Source organism: Anguilla rostrata, chromosome 5 (genome assembly GCF_018555375.3).
Source record: "Anguilla rostrata isolate EN2019 chromosome 5, ASM1855537v3, whole genome shotgun sequence".
Classification (NCBI taxonomy): Eukaryota; Metazoa; Chordata; class Actinopteri; order Anguilliformes; family Anguillidae; genus Anguilla; species Anguilla rostrata.
Window position 1 is genome coordinate 15568232 of NC_057937.1, and position 17510 is coordinate 15585741.

The 17510-nt window shown below is 49.5% G+C and overlaps 1 protein-coding gene across 1 annotated transcript in view; it reads left to right on the forward strand.

The window, feature by feature from the left end:
* LOC135254811 (lipopolysaccharide-responsive and beige-like anchor protein) overlaps window positions 1-17510 on the forward strand; it is a 208477-nt gene that overhangs the window by 172771 nt on the left and 18196 nt on the right. The window contains 3 exon segments of the mRNA XM_064335333.1: window positions 336-488; window positions 9290-9457; window positions 14267-14356. Coding sequence (XP_064191403.1) covers window positions 336-488; window positions 9290-9457; window positions 14267-14356 — 411 coding nt within the window.

Sequence of the window (17510 nt, forward strand, 5' to 3'; positions counted from 1 at the left end):
GCGAACGCATTGTGAATTCGCCTTCCGGAGTTCTCCTTTTAATTAGGCGTTTTCGGGACCTGCCGTCCCGTCGCTCCTCGGGAATAATTAAACGCGTCGCGCGCCGGCAATCGAATGCGCGCACGCCGTTTCTTTCAGGCTGATCGTTTTTATCGCAGCCGTGTTATCAGCAACCAGCTACTTCGTATCCATCCACCCCCCTCCCCCCACCTTTGGTTCAGTGCTACTCGACAAGGTCGACATCGCTGCAAACTTTGTAACCGTTCTCTCTTTCCCTCTCTCTCTCTCCCTCTCTCTGTCTCTCTCTCTCTCTCTCTCTCTCTCTCTCTCTACAGGAATTGATCCCGGAATTTTACTATCTCCCGGAGATGTTTGTCAACTCCAATAATTACGCGCTGGGAGTGATGGCTGATGGGACGCCGGTGTCCGACGTGGACCTCCCGCCGTGGGCCAAGACCCCAGAAGAGTTTGTGCGCACAAACAGGCTGGTAAGACACGTCCTCCCTCCGAAACGGGGAGACGCTAATGGGGAGAGACAGTGTTTTTTCCTGTCGGGCCCAGTCCACTTCCCCCGTTACCTGAGCCTCCCGCGCCTCAGAGATGTCAAGGACTTTTGATTGCTGGCAAAGCAATATCTGTCCCCCCCGCGGGGAGGAGATATCCAGTGTCGGGTCGTTTTCGACTCTCCCGACCGCATCTCGTTTGCTGCGCATTTTTTGTTGGGGGGGGCGGGGTGGAGGGTTGGGGTTAGTTATGTTATGCTGCTGCAGTCTTGGTTTTCAGACATCTGCGCACCACTTCCTCGCTCCTGGGATCCCAAAGCTTCGTGACTGCTTCCTGTCTCTCTACCTTGTGTTTCTGAAGCTCGTCCTCTGGGCGCTAACAGTTTGTAATCCACCCTAGAAGAAGACGTTCACGTTTCCTTACCCATTTCTTCTGTAAATACGCCATAGGCCCAGTGCCTGTCCTCTTTATAATCCGGAGGCCTGTAAAGTTGCCCGTTTCGTTTTCGCGGGGCTTTTGTGCAGCAAAGCGAAAAAGTGGTGATCAGAGCTCATGAAATGCACATGACTTTGATCTGTGACCTGCTTTGTGGTGCTAATCAGGACGCTGATATCACGCCACCCCCCCGCTCATTAATCATATCCCCCTGCGCGTCGTCTTCCCGCCAGCCGACGGGTATCCGCGCCCGCCGACTCCCCCCCCCCCTATAATAATAATACTGCAGTCCCTGGCTGTGGGTTCCAGTCCTTTTAGCCTGCTGGGGGGGCGTGGCAGCCCAGCTGTCCGTCTTGCGCAGGTTATGTATAGGCCCGGCTGTAATGGCAGTACAGTAGCAGTTAATGAGCGCTGCTAGCAGCGTTAGCGCAAGCTGAGGGGCTGCTCTCGGCTAACCCCGTCTGGTGGAGGAGGGTGAGGGAGGCGTGAGGAAGGGCGTGCGAGTCTCCGGCCCTCACCGCGGGCTCCTCTGCCCGTCTCCCTGGCTCACGCAGCGCCTAGCGCTTTCCACTGCGTTCCGGCCAATCGGAGCGCGCCCGGCACCGCGTGCTTCTGCGCAGATCGATAGCCCGCTCCTTCAGTACGCTCCACTTTGTATCGATCGGTCTGCCGTAGGGGAGCATGTGTGTGTGTGTGCTTCTGTGTGTGTGTGTGTGTGTGTGTGTGTGTGTGTGTGTGTGTGTGTGTGTGGAGACACTTTTAATAAGCACAGATACAGACTTCTGCTTCAAGGATCAGTAACCACAACAACAGTGGCAATTTGATTAATATCAGATTTTGCTTGTCTTTTTTTAAGCGTGTATTATGTTGTGTTTTTCATGAAAAGTTTTTCATTGTATTTGTAGCACAAATGGAACTCATTTCAACGATTATTATTTTATTATTATTCAATGATTTTTATTTACTACAGCAGCTGAAGGACAGGAAGATACACGGTGATGCCCAGCAGACCAGGAGTGATGGGATTTTTGTAACCCCCCTCCCTCAGACTGCTTGTCCGATCCTTTGTCCGTGCGGCTGTATGATGCGCCTGCGGCTCGCTCGTCCGCCGCTAGGCTACGCGCGCCGCGGGCTGCTCTAACTGCCCGCGAGCAGGGCAGCGGGTTTCAATGCGGCGGGAACAATGGGCCCCGTTGTCGGGCTCTCGCTGGCTGTGCAGAATGTGGGTTTAATTGTCCCCCTGAAGAGTACGCGGGGAAGGGCAGGAAGCGCGGCCGAGGCGAGCCGGAGCGTTTTTAACGACAGCAGCGCGGATCGGGGAGCCCGTCGGGCCAGTCAGCCGAGCGCCGGCCCGAAAAAGACGAGAAAGACGAGAGACGCGGCGGACCCGGGGCCTGGGGGTCTACCTGGGGAGGCTCGTCACTGACACAGGCTGTTAGCACAGGCCGGCTTCCAGAACATTCCTACAGTGGGAGACGGTGGAGCGGCTAGCGCGGGCGCAGATCGTTATTTGCAAGGCCGGTAAACCTGAAGGGTGTGTGTGTGTGTGTGTGTGTGTGTCAGTGAGTGTGGGTATTTGTCTGTGAGTGTGCGCTTGCATGCGTGTGTCTGTGTGTGTGTGTGTTTGTGGGTGTGTGTGTTCTTCTCTGTGTTTTTGTGAGTGTATGTGTGTGTGTCTGTGCGTGTGCGTGTGTGTGTGTGTGTGTGTGTGTGTTTGTGGGTGTGTGTGTTCTTTGTGTTTTTGTGAGTGTATGTGTGTCTGTGCATGTGTGTGTGTGTGTGTCTGTGCGTCCATATGTGTATGTCTGTGAGTGTATGAATTTGTGTGTGTGTGTGCGCGTGTGTGTGTGTGTCTGTGTGTGTGTGTGTCCGCTCATGACGAATGGCTGGCATTACAGGGTGTCAGCTGGCTCCCGGGGCCAAATGAGAGATCTGTAATGAGAGCCCTACCTCGCAACAGCAGACCTGTACAGGAAGAGTTAATGGACTGTTTCATTCTCTGTCACGGCTGCCACTGAAAGCGCGCACACACACGGACACACACACACACACACACACACACACGAACGCACCCGTCCACCAGCGCTACAGCCAGGCACAGCGGGGAGGGGAACTTCCTGTAGATAATTAAGAGCTAATTAAACTGCGAGCGCTAACCCACATTGACTCTAACCCACATAAGCGACATTAAAACTGAGTCCAAAATGGCAGGTTTTTTTATTATGCATTATATTAAGCATTATCCGAGCTTGTGTTCGCGAGCATTGCTCAGACTCCCGCGCGGGGGTTGCCAGATTGACCTTGGCATGTAAAAGGTTACCCGTTGCCATCGTAAACACGGGTTCTGGATGCGTGTGGCTCGCAGGATTTTAAACAGAACCCCTGTTAAGGAGGCATTTCTTGTTTTTCGCCCTGATTTCACGTGACACGAAGATCAGGGAAGATAGCCGTTTTTACAGAAAGGTCAGAGCGGAGGTTAAGAACTTGATCCTTTTTTCGGCAGATAACAAGGCGTACCTGCGCCGTGTCCTGCCCTGGAACATTCCAGCGTGGATGAATTATCGGCTGGCTTTGGCAAATCCCAGAACTAGTTATGATTGGGGGGGAGGACGGAGGGGGGGGGGAGGGGGGGGGGGCAGGTGATCTCGCAACATCATTTCTATAGAGAAAGCGAGGAAGCGCTCCTGCCCCAAGCTCCCGCTGAAAGGACAATAGTCTTTAACCACTGTTTTCTTGTTGCCTGACCTGATTGGTCGGCAAGTTTCTGCCACTCTCAGCACGTGATTTTTGGTCCATCGGCTTCTGGAAAGGCCTGCAAACCTCACTCTAAGCTGGAGGGTCGTGCTCTTTGAGGACAAGGTGAGGGCATTTTCACCACCTTATTTTCAGTCCTCTAAAACGATTAAGGTCAAGCTAACATCGCGTGTGAGTGAAGACTGGCTTGGAACTAGGCCTGAATTAGTTTTTATTTATGACGTTGGCTGAAATAAAATGGGACTGGCCCCAGCACTGACGTGAGCCGAAGCTTTGGTTTGTCGCCCCCCATTCCCCTCAGCTCTCCTGTCCCTCACAGGGAGAACCGTCTCCCCTCCCTCCCTCACTCCCTCCCTCCCCCAGCACCTCCCCCAGAGCCCGGCCTCTCCAACGCTCAGGCGCTTCAGAATCACAGTTAATTGCTCCAGTCATCTGGTCTAATCACTCTCATCCTGTAGCCAGGCCCGGGTTTGTCAGGCCACACCGCGAGTCGTCCTCCGACTCGCTCTTAACCGCTCCGGAGTGCTCTCGGCCTAATTAGAGAGGCCCATCTCCCCTGCAGCTGCCCCACAAAAGGGGCTTCTGCTGCCTTTCTGTAGTTTCGCTTCAGCTGACTCTCCCTGTGCCTCAGTAGCCACCTAGTAATTCATTTTTCTCTCCCCTTTTCGGTTCCCGTTGCGAACAAAGTCACCATTTAAGACTCGAAGGCCATTATTCTATGACGTAATCCTATGAGGTTGTTGGGACGCAGTCAACTTAAGTCATTCCATATATACTTCATGCCTTTTGTAGCTTTTCCAAATCACATATTTTCCTCATTAGAGGCTTTACTCTCAGGGCGGTTGTGTGGTTGGGGAGTCATGCGTATAACCAGAGAATTCAAAATTACCGCTGCAGTCATAAGCCTGGTCTTTAACCTCAATTACATCAGAATAATTGATGTAAAAGCTGACTAAATTGATCTCTTCTTTGACAGGTTTTTTTGGTATGGATTTTGTTCAGGAACAGCTGTTGGGAATTGACCCACGTCATGTATTGGAGAGACACGAGAGGCGAGAGTTTCAGAGCGTGTGTGTTTAGCACAATATATCCTTCTTCTTCTAGACCAAACTGTGAGGACTTTCTGATCAAGGAAGCGCTGTCACACTCAGCTGAGAGACCCAGGAAAGGGGATGGTGGCTGTTGCCTCTCCTGGCACAAGTGCTCTCTGCTGCCTGCTGCGTCTGTAGGAGCCCAGCTCAGCGATCGGCTCTCTAGCCAGTTTTGACAGGAGTGCAGCGTAGAGTTAAAGAGTGAGTTTCTGCCTGCCTCTGTACGCACAATACTCCAGAGGTAACTGCACAAGGGCAGCGTCTGTCAGTTCATGGAAAGCCTGAGAACTGTGCACTGCAGTGTGCGAGGAATACATTAGCTCTCTTCTTTCCGTGAAAATATCAAAAATTAATTACTAATAAGCGTAACGGCGGTCTGACCCTCGCCCAGTAATCCCTGACGTGTTTATACTGGAGCTCACGTTTTGTTTGGTTTTTCCCGGGTGGCGAAAACGAAAGGGCATTTATCCTGCTGCAATGCTAGGCACGTCTCCACTTCCTCTGTTTCCTAAAGGGCCTTGTGTTTTGACACGGGTGACTGAAGGGCTGTGGGTTTGAATACAGCGGTGGCCATTTTGGCTCTTTAGCAGTTTCGGTTTCTTAGGTCACCGCAGCTCTGATTGGCTGGCCCGGGGTGCCTGCGGCCAGTTCAGCAGGGTCTCGCACCGCATACTGACAGTCCCCAGCCCGAGCGGCAGCAGGATCACGGACACTGTAATCAGACGCCTGTCAGCAGGAATGCCACTCGAGACCAGAGGTCTGGCTGGGAGGGAAGGAGGGAGTGAGGGGGAGAAAGATGGATGGATGGAGAGTGGGATGGAGAAAAAAGAATGGATATTGGTAGGGAGGGAGAGGGATGTAGGAAAGTGGGAAGTTAAAATATGACGAGGGATCTCCAGGACCCTGAAGCTGTCAAACTGTCAGTCCAGAAGTAGGCTGTAGAATGTGTACACTTAACTGTGAACTGCCCTGCATTGTGATGCAAACAGGCTAGCTAACTTGTCAAGTGGCATATTTACACCCTCATGGACATATTACCTAAAATCTTTCAAATGGGCCTGCTGTTAGGAGGAAAAAGCCTTCCTGCTTTTCTCCTCTCTCTGTCCCTCTCTCTCTTTCTCACTGTCTCTCTCTCTCAAATTCAAATGCATTATTGGCATGAAATACATTAGTAAATATTGCCAAAGTGTACATATAGAAATACAAAAAGACATTAGAGCATGAACATAAATTGAACCAAACAATTCCCTCTCTCTCGCTCTCTCTCTCTAGCTGTCTCTCTCTCTCTCTCTCTATCTCTCTCTCTCTAGCTCTATCTACCTCTTCCTATATCTATCTGTCTCTCTCCCTCCCTCTCCCAAGCTTTCCCCAAGCTGCCACGCAGTGCCGTGGGGGTTAATGCAGGACGCCAGCGGACAGGAAGTCTGGCAGCAATTGCAGGCCCTAGCCAGGCGCACAAACCTTCCCACAGATTTAGGGTCTTTTGGTCGAAGTGACTTGCCATAGCTCACAGTTTGCTGGGTGGAAAAGCCTTACTCTTCATCTCTGAACGTCTGTGAGAAGAAACATGGCTCTTCTAAATTGTGTTTTCATTGGCCTGAAGGTTATAATAAGTACAAGACAACAAAATAAAAGTTGGGAAAAAAAAGAACAAGGTCCCCCTTTCACAATCTGGAATTAAATTACTACTTTAAGCGAGCGTTCAAGGCCGGATACGTTGAACGTAAATTACTCCGGCCATACATCACCGTTTAAGATGACGAGCAGCACCATACGTGTATATTGTACCCTACAAAAGCACAACTGGGCTGTAATAAAGTGAAGAGTATCCGTGGAAAAAGAACTAGTGTAAACACCGTGTTTAACAAAGGAAATGCAACATATGCGACAAACTGTTCGGGGCAATTCCTGGGGAAAAAAGGAACCATAAATACACGTGATTTGCAGGGCTGCTATCCCCTTGAAGCATTAACATAATTCTTGTGTAAGTCATTCATGAATTATCATAATGATCCCCGTGGAACACTGTAACACATACAAAGCCTGCTAATTGCTGCATAAATAACGCTCCCGTTCCCGCTTTGAGTGGTAACCTGGGTCCCTGGGAGTCCCTCCGCTGAGGTTCTTCCCTTACCTGTGTGTGCGTGGCGTTGCTTAGCGATGGACTACACAGCATTAATTCCCCAAAAGGTATGTGTTAAAACCAGCTTCGGTTATTTGTAAACAAAAGATGTGCATCTTTCTTGAACGATTTTTAAGAACGACGGATGTAATTGTACGCTTTTGGTTGAAGAACAAAATCTTTTTGTTTCATAATACGGTGGGCAAGATGTGAAAATCCAAGGAGCGAGTAAAAAAAAATGTCTTGCTATTTTTCCAGTCGTGCCATCTCTTAATCTGAACATTCGTACCATTACAGCCCAGGAACTGTAGCCTAAATATTATGGATTTTTGGTAATAAACTTATGGTCGTCCCTGTGCACGCCGCTCTTGATTTGTAGTGAAACAGACATGTTGGCGAAATAAAAAGGTTAACTGCTCCACATGAATAATTTGTCAATTCCCAGCTCATATTTTTTTTTCCTACCGAAGAGACCGGGGGCTTTTAAAAATGACAGCGCGGAACAGCTTTCCACCCCCCCAGTGAAAGTGACAGGATTGTTTTCTGAATCGCTGATAAGGTCAGTCCTCGGAGAGCGTAATCACGCGCTGATTCATGTCCCCCCCGTCTCCCCGGTACTCGGCTCCTCTCCCCCCCCCTCCTCCACTCGCGCGCCAAAACGGGGGTCCCCTCTATAAACCCTGATTAACGTGGCGGTGGCGGCAGCGGCTCTGCGGGTCTTTGTTTCCCGCCGCTCTCGATTGACGCGGGGCCGAGGTGCGGCGTTTTGAAAGGGCCGTCGGGCGAGCCGATGTTTGCAGAACCGCGGACCGGGACCAAGCCGAGGCTGGACGATCTCTGGGTCGAATCGAGCTCGCTCACTCTCCACACACTGTAGTGCAGCCTACTCAGTGGGCTGTCCCTTAAAGGCATGGTTCACTTTCTAGGGTTTTTTTTAAATTATTGGTGTATATTGTTTGGTAGGCCAAAGATTTTTTTTTTGTGTATGATTAATGATTTTTTAGATATTTAGAGAAGTTTGTGATGACCTGCCAGGTTTACAATGGCAGGTACAGTATAGGGCAAAGCAGGAAAATACACTTCAAGTAACTCCAAAACAGCTTGTATACATAGAAAATATACACTAAAACTTAATTTATAAAAAACAAAAACCCCAAAAAATTAACTGTCCTTTTAATATACTGCTGATTGCTGTTTGATGCACTGTTCATAATGGCAACGTTAAAACTGGCCTGTACACTAACCTATTACCTCTGAATCCTATGTATAAATCAAACATTAATTGGCTTCTTGTGTCAGTGCTGTCATAGATTTTTTGTAACCTTTGTAATGGAACAAGCAGATCGGTCAAATTTCCCTGTCCACCAGCCACTGGTCCTCACTGCGGTGCATCGCCAAGCTGTAAATATCTTTATAGGCCGGTTGCTTCTTGATGGGCAAAAGTACAAAGTGGGATTTATAGTGAGTAAATGTAAGCACTCCATCCTCATGTTCCAGTCTTTTACTGGTGTGGCGTAGCCTCTCGTAAACTTGTTATGCAAGATCCCTCGCCGTTCTCGCTCGCCATTCCTGTCAGGGAAAATGTCAGTTGGAGCCGGAGACGCTCGCCGGATCTCGGCCGCCCTTGATTGAAGGTTCTAATTAAGCGCGGGGAGAGAATGAAGCGGAATTAGCTGTCGGAAAGTCGCATTTAAGTGAGTGATGATCCGCGGCCGAGGTAGGCGCTTTAAACGATATAAATTGCCGTTTAAGTGTACGGGTTTAATGTTTGTCACGCGTTAATGTGACACAAGCCGGCGACGACAATCAAGCCACTCATTTTAATTTGGAGGCGCTCGAGAGCTCTTTGTACGGCCGGCTCTGTATAAATGAACACAACGGCTGTTTTTATGCGAGAGCGTAAATGTTTCCTGCTTTTGGTTAGCCATTGAAGAGAAAATTATGTTTTATCTGCGTCGCGTCATTACTACAGATGTCTAAACACCATCGCTCGTAATGTGTTGTGTCTGAAAGGGAGTCTTTTTCTCTGCGGGTTGTTTAAAAATGCTCATTTGGCTTTGAAAGTCTACAATGATGAATGGTCGCCCAATAACATTTTATCTTCTCTCAGCGTGCCAACTGGGTCTTGCATATTGCCAGAGCGAGTTTTGCTTGGAACACTTTATATCATTTTCTCCTTTCATTTTGTAATCGTCGGAATTTAAATCACTGGGCACGAGGTAAGGCTTGAACATCAATGCAAGTCAGAAAAAAGAAATGCAGCAAAGCGATAAGATGGTTCACTGTCGTGTACAAGATGTACTGCCGTGCTGTTTGCATTGCAGCTGTGTAACTGAATTGGGATCTCTTAAGCTAAGTCCTTGCTTTTTGTCTGTGTCTGCAGGCCCTGGAGAGCGAGTACGTGTCCTCCCAGCTGCACCAGTGGATCGACCTCGTCTTCGGCTGCAAGCAGAAGGGGCCCGAGGCCGGCAAGGCCCTCAACGTCTTCTACCACCTGACCTACGAGGGCGCGGTCGACCTCAACGCCGTCACTGACCCCGCACTGAGAGAGGTCATATGCCTGATGACCATTACAAACACTTGAGCTAATATTGGAATAACACTCGAATGTGCTCCTCCCTCTCAGAAGTAGTCCATACCTGAACTGGTTAATGTTCATCGGAGAAGGCCAATATGTTGGGTCATAAGCCAACATTGTAGTTGATTTTGGAGATTATACTGTAAAAAAATATATAGTTTGAACAACTTATTTGTATACTTTTATATACTTTTGGGAAATTTCAGTAGCAGTTTGACAGAAACAGAGTGTTCTTGACTTTATCTTACTCAGCCACATGGATTGTGGGATAGCTGGAGGATTTGGAAGGCCTCCAGCCTTGTCCCTCTGATTTATCTTACTCCTCTCCAGTCTGGCAGTGACCTGAGCCTGCCTTCCTTGAATAACCAGTTGTAGTTGTATTGGCCCTTTTTTAATGGCCAGGCTATGGTCAACCTGTCCTTGGTCAGAATTTGTTTCTGCTTTTCATCTCTGTGTAGAGGTTGCCTGCCGGTAGGTACCAAAATGTGAGTTCAGTAGAAGAGTTGGCTTCAGGGCCAGTTTCTTTGTAGTGCTCAGCTCTTGGATTTTTCTTGCTTCGAATTGCAGCATGTTAATTTTATGTGCATTTATAATTGTATCACTGCTTTGGATGCAGTATCCAGCAGAAACAGACCCAGTTCTGTTGGGCATGCATTATTTTGGTTTATTCTGTCAGGGCCACTGTCATCAAGTAGAACTTTATTGACAATAAAGGCAATACAGTTATGTTTGGCGGTATGGCTCTGTTCTGGAGCTCTCCCGCCAACCACGCAGCCCGCGTGGATAAGGCCGGGAGGCCAGCAGCCAAACCCCCCCTAGAGGGGTACACACAGAACAGATCCAGCAGCAAAGCAGTTTTTAACACATATGAATGGAGCAAATGCAATTTCTTAACACATAAGGATGGAGCAATACAACTTCTTAACACATAGGAATGGAACAAATGCAATTTCTTAACACATAAGGATGGAGAATGCAAATTCTTGACGCATGGGGAAGGAGCTGGGGTGGTGGAGGGGATTTACGAAGCAACGTGCAGCGCTTGCATGCAGGAGGAGCAGCCGAATGAGTAGAGGGAGGCTGTTTAAGTAGACCGCCCTGTTAGTGAATGTACTGTGATAGGCTAACATCACTCAGCTGAGCCCTCAGCTGATTCGGCCGGAGTGCTTGACTCTCGTGACCTGCCAGAACTACGCGATGCTCCATTTTCTCTACACTTTGTTTTTTTAGCAGTTTTCTTTCACAGAAAACCATGACTGAGTAGTTATAAAATCCCACTTTAACGTGGATATGATTGTATTTCTCTGTAACGTTTACAGAAGACAGAAGCTAATCACCTGCTGGTTATGTGGAGGTACTGCACATTTGAGATCACGTTTAAATTTAAATTCAAGGGCATTCTTATAAGTGAGGCCCCAGGTGTTTCTGCTCACGCAGAGCCTGAGCAAACAGGAAGCTGAATAACAGCAGTGGTATTGGAGGAGGGGAGGAGCCTGTATCGCCTGGTAAATAAACGGCAGGGTCACCCCTAGCCAGGTGAGGGGAGGAGCCTGTGAAAGCATGTGATCCAGACCCAGTGTTAGCGCACACAACACACTACATAACGCATTGCAGCACATTCACCACACTATGCAAATGTCCGGTATCAAAGGAAAGTAGGCCAGGCTGTCCCAGCTGGAGTAGAGCAGCTCCTGCTGAACCATAAGAACTGAAGGCTGTTAGAATCGGACACCAGGCTGCTCAGGTCGGTTCAGGCCGGCTGAACGGAGCATGCTCAGTGCAGCCCCCTGTGCCTTGCTCCAGTCTGCCCTTCATGCTCGCTGGCTGGGGCACGGGGAGATGAGAGGGCACGGCTCTGATTTATGGCCTCATTCAGGTAATTCACATACAGATGCGATGCTTAGCCTAGCATGCAGATTCATTGCCAAGCTCAGCCCATTACCCGGGGCATCTGTTTCACACCGGCAAAAAAACTAAATTGGATCCGTGACACCCACTTATTTCCGCAGAACCGCTCCGGCGGCGAGGAAACAAATAAATTTGCAAAGGTGTCATAAACATGAGCGCCACTTCTGGAGGCCAGAGCCATTATGCACCGCCTACGCTCTCTTACAAAGACCTTGTTTCCTGAACACCTTCCTGCTCAACCTCTGAAAGGCCATTAAATCCTGCTCAACGCACTGAAACACTTGAGTCACAATAAATGAGATGTTAGCCCTGATATATATGAGTTGTGAGTATTGTTATGTATGAGCTTTTTTCATCTAAATTAAGTTGTGTTCTAGCCGGTGTATTTCAGTAGATACGGACAGGAATATCATTTTTTCCTGTTTATGTTTGTTTCTGTGACTGTGGGTTCTATCTGAGTGTTCCTGCACCTTTGGGTTGAGTTGTTCCCACAGTGTGAATCTTTGTAGATGTGGGCTGAGTCACTCCTGCCAATGTGCGTTTCTGGGAATGTGGGTTGAGTTGTTTCATCCCAGACTCTGTTTCATTGGCAGAGGGTTGAGTGTTTCCCATCTGGGCGCAATAGTTTTTTGTTTTTTTCCGGAAGGCGCAGTTTGGGCCCCGCGTCAGTCAGGCCGGGGGCCTGGAGACGGCGGCGCTGAGCGACGGGTGTTTTGGCCGGGGTCCGTCTGCGCCGCGGCGCTGCTTTGTGTCAGCCGGGCAGCTGCGTTTGCGTAGCGGCGGGCGGGCGGGGCGGCTGTAGGGCCGGGGCGGCCCCAGAGACTGCCCTCCCGGGCCCCCCGGGGCCCTCCAGTCGGCCGGTTGGAATGTCTCGCTGCAGATTAGGGCCGGCCGTAGGCCCCGGTGCTGTTTGCACAGACGGCGATGGCTTCCCCTCTTACCCACCCAAACTAAAATGGCTTTAATGTGAGCTCTGCTCGACAGCAAGTCGTGCCAAAGTACACAGAACGCAAAGCATGCTCTCCCTTCCCCGGTGGACATTCTTCTGTGTTGTTAGCTTTTAAACAAGGGTCATATTTAACGCAACAAGTTTTAATAAATGTCAGGTCAGAATTTAATCCAGATGACACTCAGTAAGCAGTTGAAAAACATATGGAGGTGAGGATAAAGCATTGGTCTTGTTCATAGAGAGAGCTCATTGCTGTCTACCTTGTGCTTTAGGAGTTGTTTTATTTTAATCACAAAAAAGTATTACGTTGGCGAATACCACAAACACATAACCCGCAGACTAGTAATAATGCTTTTTTTTGACAGGTCAATCATGTGAAATCTAATAGCAAGAGCTCAGGCAATTAAAGGTCTTAAACTGGATAACTAACAAAAACTTTTGACATAAATCCATGAACACCTTTACACTGTCTTTATGTGATATGTTTGATAGGCATCAGACTGTGAGCTTTTTTAAAAAGTTCAGTTTCTCAGTATTTCTGGAAGTTTCTGCAGTGGTGGACTAGAATATAATGAGCTCCCAGGTGAATCCACACCCTGCAGTGTGTGTGTGGAGGGAGAGGGAGAGGGAGAGAGGGGGCAGGGTCCCAGCAGCTGGATTTGATCCGGATCAAACCTGCAGGGGCCAGAGAGATTCGCACGTCTGCTGGTGTTCACAGGGCTGAGCAGGAAGAGGCCTGGAGCTGGGCCTAGGAGTCTCCAGCCTCTCTGAGATTGCTCTCCTCTTTACTCACCTCTCTGAGATTACTCTCCTCTTTACTCACCTCTCTGAGATTACTTTCTCTTCCTACCTCTCTGAGATTACTCTCCTCTTTACTCACCTCTCTGAGATTATTGTTCTCTTTCCATACCTCTCTGAGATTACTCTCCTCTTTACTCACCTCTCTGAGATTATTCTTCTCTTTCCATACCTCTCTGAGATTACTCTCCTCTTTACTCACCTCTCTGAGATTACTCTCCTCTTTCCATACCTCTCTGAGATTACTCTCCTCTTTACTCACCTCTCTGAGATTACTCTCCTCTTTACTCACCTCTCTAAGATTACTCTCCTCTTTACTCACCTCTCTGAGATTACTCTCCTCTTTCCATACCTCTCTGAGATTAATCTCCTCTTTACTCACTTCTCTAAGATTACTCCCCTCTTTTCCCACCTTTGAGATTACTCCCCCCTTTTCATAGCTCTGAGATTACTCTCCTCTTTACCCACCTCTGAGATTACTCTCCTCTTTTTATGGGATCTCCAGCTAGTACAGGAAAAAGCTGGGTTGCTGCAGGAAAATGGTTCTGTTTAGTTTCAGGCCATTGTGAGAGGAAGGAGGGAGAGAGAGAGTGAGGGTGAGAGTGTGAGAAAGAGAGGGAGGCAGAGAGGGAAAGCGAGTGAGAGTGATGGAGAGAGGGAGACAGAAATGAGGGGGGGGGGGGGTATTTAACAGAATTTCTCATGGAAATACCATTCGCAGTCCTCTTTGATGAGCTCATTCTGAGGGCCCCCGCCAATCTTTGCTAAATCAGTGAGAGGAGGAATGTATACACGCAGACACGCATGTACACACACTCTTTCTCCCTGTCACTCACACACACACAAACACACATGCTCACACACACATACTCTCTTGCTCTCTCTCTCTCTCACCACCACCACTGCTGGCAAACGCACGTGCTCACAAACATGCATGCTCAAAGGCACACACATACATATGCATGTACACACATACAAACACACACACACACACTTTTTAATGTCTTCACTTTGGCTCATGATTCAGCCCAGAACCTGTGAGGCAGGGTTTATTTTTAGGCGAGATGTGTTGCAATTAGCCGAGGCTAACGAGTTTCCCCCCTTTCTCTCCCCCCCCCCCCCCCCAGGCTGCGGAGGCTCAGATCCAGAGATCTGGACAGACGCCCTGCCAGCTGCTCAGTGAACCCCACGCCCCACGGAGCTCCTCCACGCAGGCGGTGAGTGATGTCACGTAGCAGACCCCGCCGACCCCGCCCCCAGAAAACGCTCTGTGCCCACAGGCTTGCCCCCCCATAAAGACCAGAGACGGGCCCGGTGACCCAGTTTGGGAGCTCGACGCATTCCACGAAGGCTTTGACTTAAAAAGCTGAGGCGGGCTCCTCCTGATGGGTTTTGATGGCACTGTGCTTTGCTTTGCATTTGTCTGGATTCCATTGTTCTTTTGCCTCCTCCTCCACCTCCTGCCCCCTTCCCCTCTACCTCACCATTCCAACCTTATTTTTATCTTCTCTTTCAATCTCGCTTATTCTATCTTTCTCTCTCTCTCCCTCCCTTTCTGTCTCTCTCTCTACACACTCACACACACACACTTACGTACACATACATATATACCCCCTCACCCATGGGATGGGGGGGGGGGGGATGCTGGGAAAAGGGCCAAACTCCCAGCATGCACCTGTGAGCGGGAGTAACCCGCGGGAACAATGGGGGAGAGGTGACGGGCTCTTAACTGGGGCGGGGGCGGAGCCGAGAGAGACGGGCCCGGCCCCCATTAGCGCGGCGGCGCGGCGGCGTTGACAGCCGCAGCCTCGCCCCGGACCTCGCTCCACCGCCACGGCCGGGTCGCGCCGGGTCACCCGCCCTCGCCCGCACTGAGGGGCCCTGTGTGCCGAACGCGCCCCCGACGCGCCAGCGGCGGACCCAAACAGGAGCGCATTAACGCTTAGAAGCCGCACGCTCACAAACCTTTACTGTGCCTCTAACGAGAAGTTCGTCTCTTCCGCTTAACGCGTCCTGAATTACTTACACAACTCAGAAGCATTACAGAGCTATTCGTAAGCCTGTTTCTTTCACTGAAACGCAGCAGTGTTCATGAAAGCATGATGATGATTAAGAAGTAAAGACTCTTTCCTCTGCGGAAGGAGGAGGTTCCTTGTGAGAAAGGCTTTATCTGATTGGGTGCAGCGGGGCCCAGTAGATCCGTGACAACGGAGCGCACCTGGAGCGCGTGTTCTATCTCAGGTGCTTAAAGGCGTCCTGTGTTGAATTTTCTCCCTCTGGTCTGGAGCCAGAGCGGGTGCTGTTACGGGAAGCTCTCAGACGCTCCTCAGCCCCGCAAACCAGAAGCAGATGAGGGATTTCTCTGTCTCTATCTCTCTCTCTCCGTCTCTTACCTCCTTTTCCTCTGTTCTTCTCCCTTTTTACCTGTCATACTCTGTCTCTCCTGCATCCTCACGGAAAGACCCTGCTCCTCCCTGTCTCTTTCCTTCTTTCTCACCCCCCCACCACCTCTCTCTCTCTCTCTCATGCTCTCTCTCTGACTCTTTTTTGCTCTTGCTCAGGCTCTCGCTTGCTCTCTCTCCCTCTTTCTCACACCCCCTCCACCTTTCGCTTTCTCTCCCTCTCTCTCCCCCCCCCCCTGCTGTGTGTCAGCAGTAGGCCAGCCGTTGGCCTCCTTCCCGCTGCTGGTAACGACGCTGTGAGTAGAGCCGGCGACCTGTCAAAAGCAGGGATTTGCCCAACGTGTGTTTGACATTAGGCAAATGTTTGCGCCGCTCTCACAGATATCCTTACGCACGGGCCAAAATACGGCATAGGTCAATAAAACCCCCCGGTGAAAGTATTCTGAGGCGAACATTTGTGTCTCTGGAAATGATTCCCAGAACCCGAAGGGAACAGCAAATGCGTTTCAGATTTAACCTGGACTTTATGAGCTGACTGGTACTACACTTCGAAGGTCTCTGCCAGTTCTGACGGCCGATGGCCAGGGTTTTTCCTGGCACAAAAGGAGTCTTTGGTGCTCCCCATCATTGGGCCTGGGTTATTTTAGCTACCCAAACCCCCCCAACCCCCCCAGATTTCACAAAACATGACCTCTGACTCAAAACAAAAGAACATATTTCCTAATTGTACGGATGAAAATTTTATAAATGCTGGCATCACTGGTTAAAGAAAAAAACATGTTTCTCACCACCATACGTTTGTAGCTCTGATTCGTGAGTGGTGACGCCAACAAGCCACTGAACGTGATAGTCCCACCCACAGAGCCCATGATGTTCTGTCTTGCTGTTCACGTCCGCCTGTGGGATAGCGACCATCAAGTTGTTAAGCCATCCCCATGTTACTGTGTAGTGTTAAGCTAATTGTCTTTATAAAATACATTTCAAAGTGACATCAAGTTAATCTCACCCTCTTCAAGTTAGCATGATACAAACTGAGATCGCACTGAAGAAAGTTTCCACGGAAACGATCCCTTGAAAGCAGCTTTGAACAGAGCCTTTATATAATTACCGAAGATCCCACCTGATCATCCTCAGCCAGGGCCTGGATTGGCCTTTGAGTTCTGTTCAGTGATTCGCTAAGAGGGGGCACCTCGGTGCAGTGTGGTCAGAGAGGTGCTCCACGTTCCTGTTTCTGGTCTGCCGGTGGTCTGTGTTCCTCTCTGGTGTGGCGGTCGGTGTGCTGGCGAGGCGTTGGGCTGATTGGCGGTCAGTCACACACCGCACGTCAAGCGCAGCCGGTAATTTACTGCAGGTGGACCAATTAGCCGCGGCGGTTTGGGCGGCCCTCGCGGCCTCGTTACTGCGGACATCCCCAGACACGTCGCTGAGGGTGTGTGAGACGGATATACTGCCGACACTGCCACCTACACACACGTACTGACACACACGCACAAATACACATGTTCAGCTGTACTAGTGTTGTTCACAGAAACACAAGCACATATTGGGAAACCATACATGTATTTAAACCCTTCAAGTATGTATTCTCCTTCAGTGAGAAATACGTTTATGAACACCTCTCTCACAATGCTATTTAAGAAATGTATATTTTTTATATCTAATTAAAAACATGTCATTAATTTCCATATGTCCTTTTTATTTTGTATAAAGTGCAAAGTTTCAGCTGTGCAGGTAGAAAACACTGATATCTTGAGTTCTGTCTTTACATTGTACACTACACTTTAATCTCTGCATAATTTCTACATTCTTTGTGCTGGACACCTTTTTCTATACTCCCTGTGCTGTACTCTGTGCTGTATTCTCTGCGCTGTATTTTCTGTGCTGTACACTCTTTTCTGTATTCCCTGTGCTGTACTCTGCACTGTACTCCCTGCTATAATGCCCGTGCGTGTGGGTGTGGCTGTGTGTG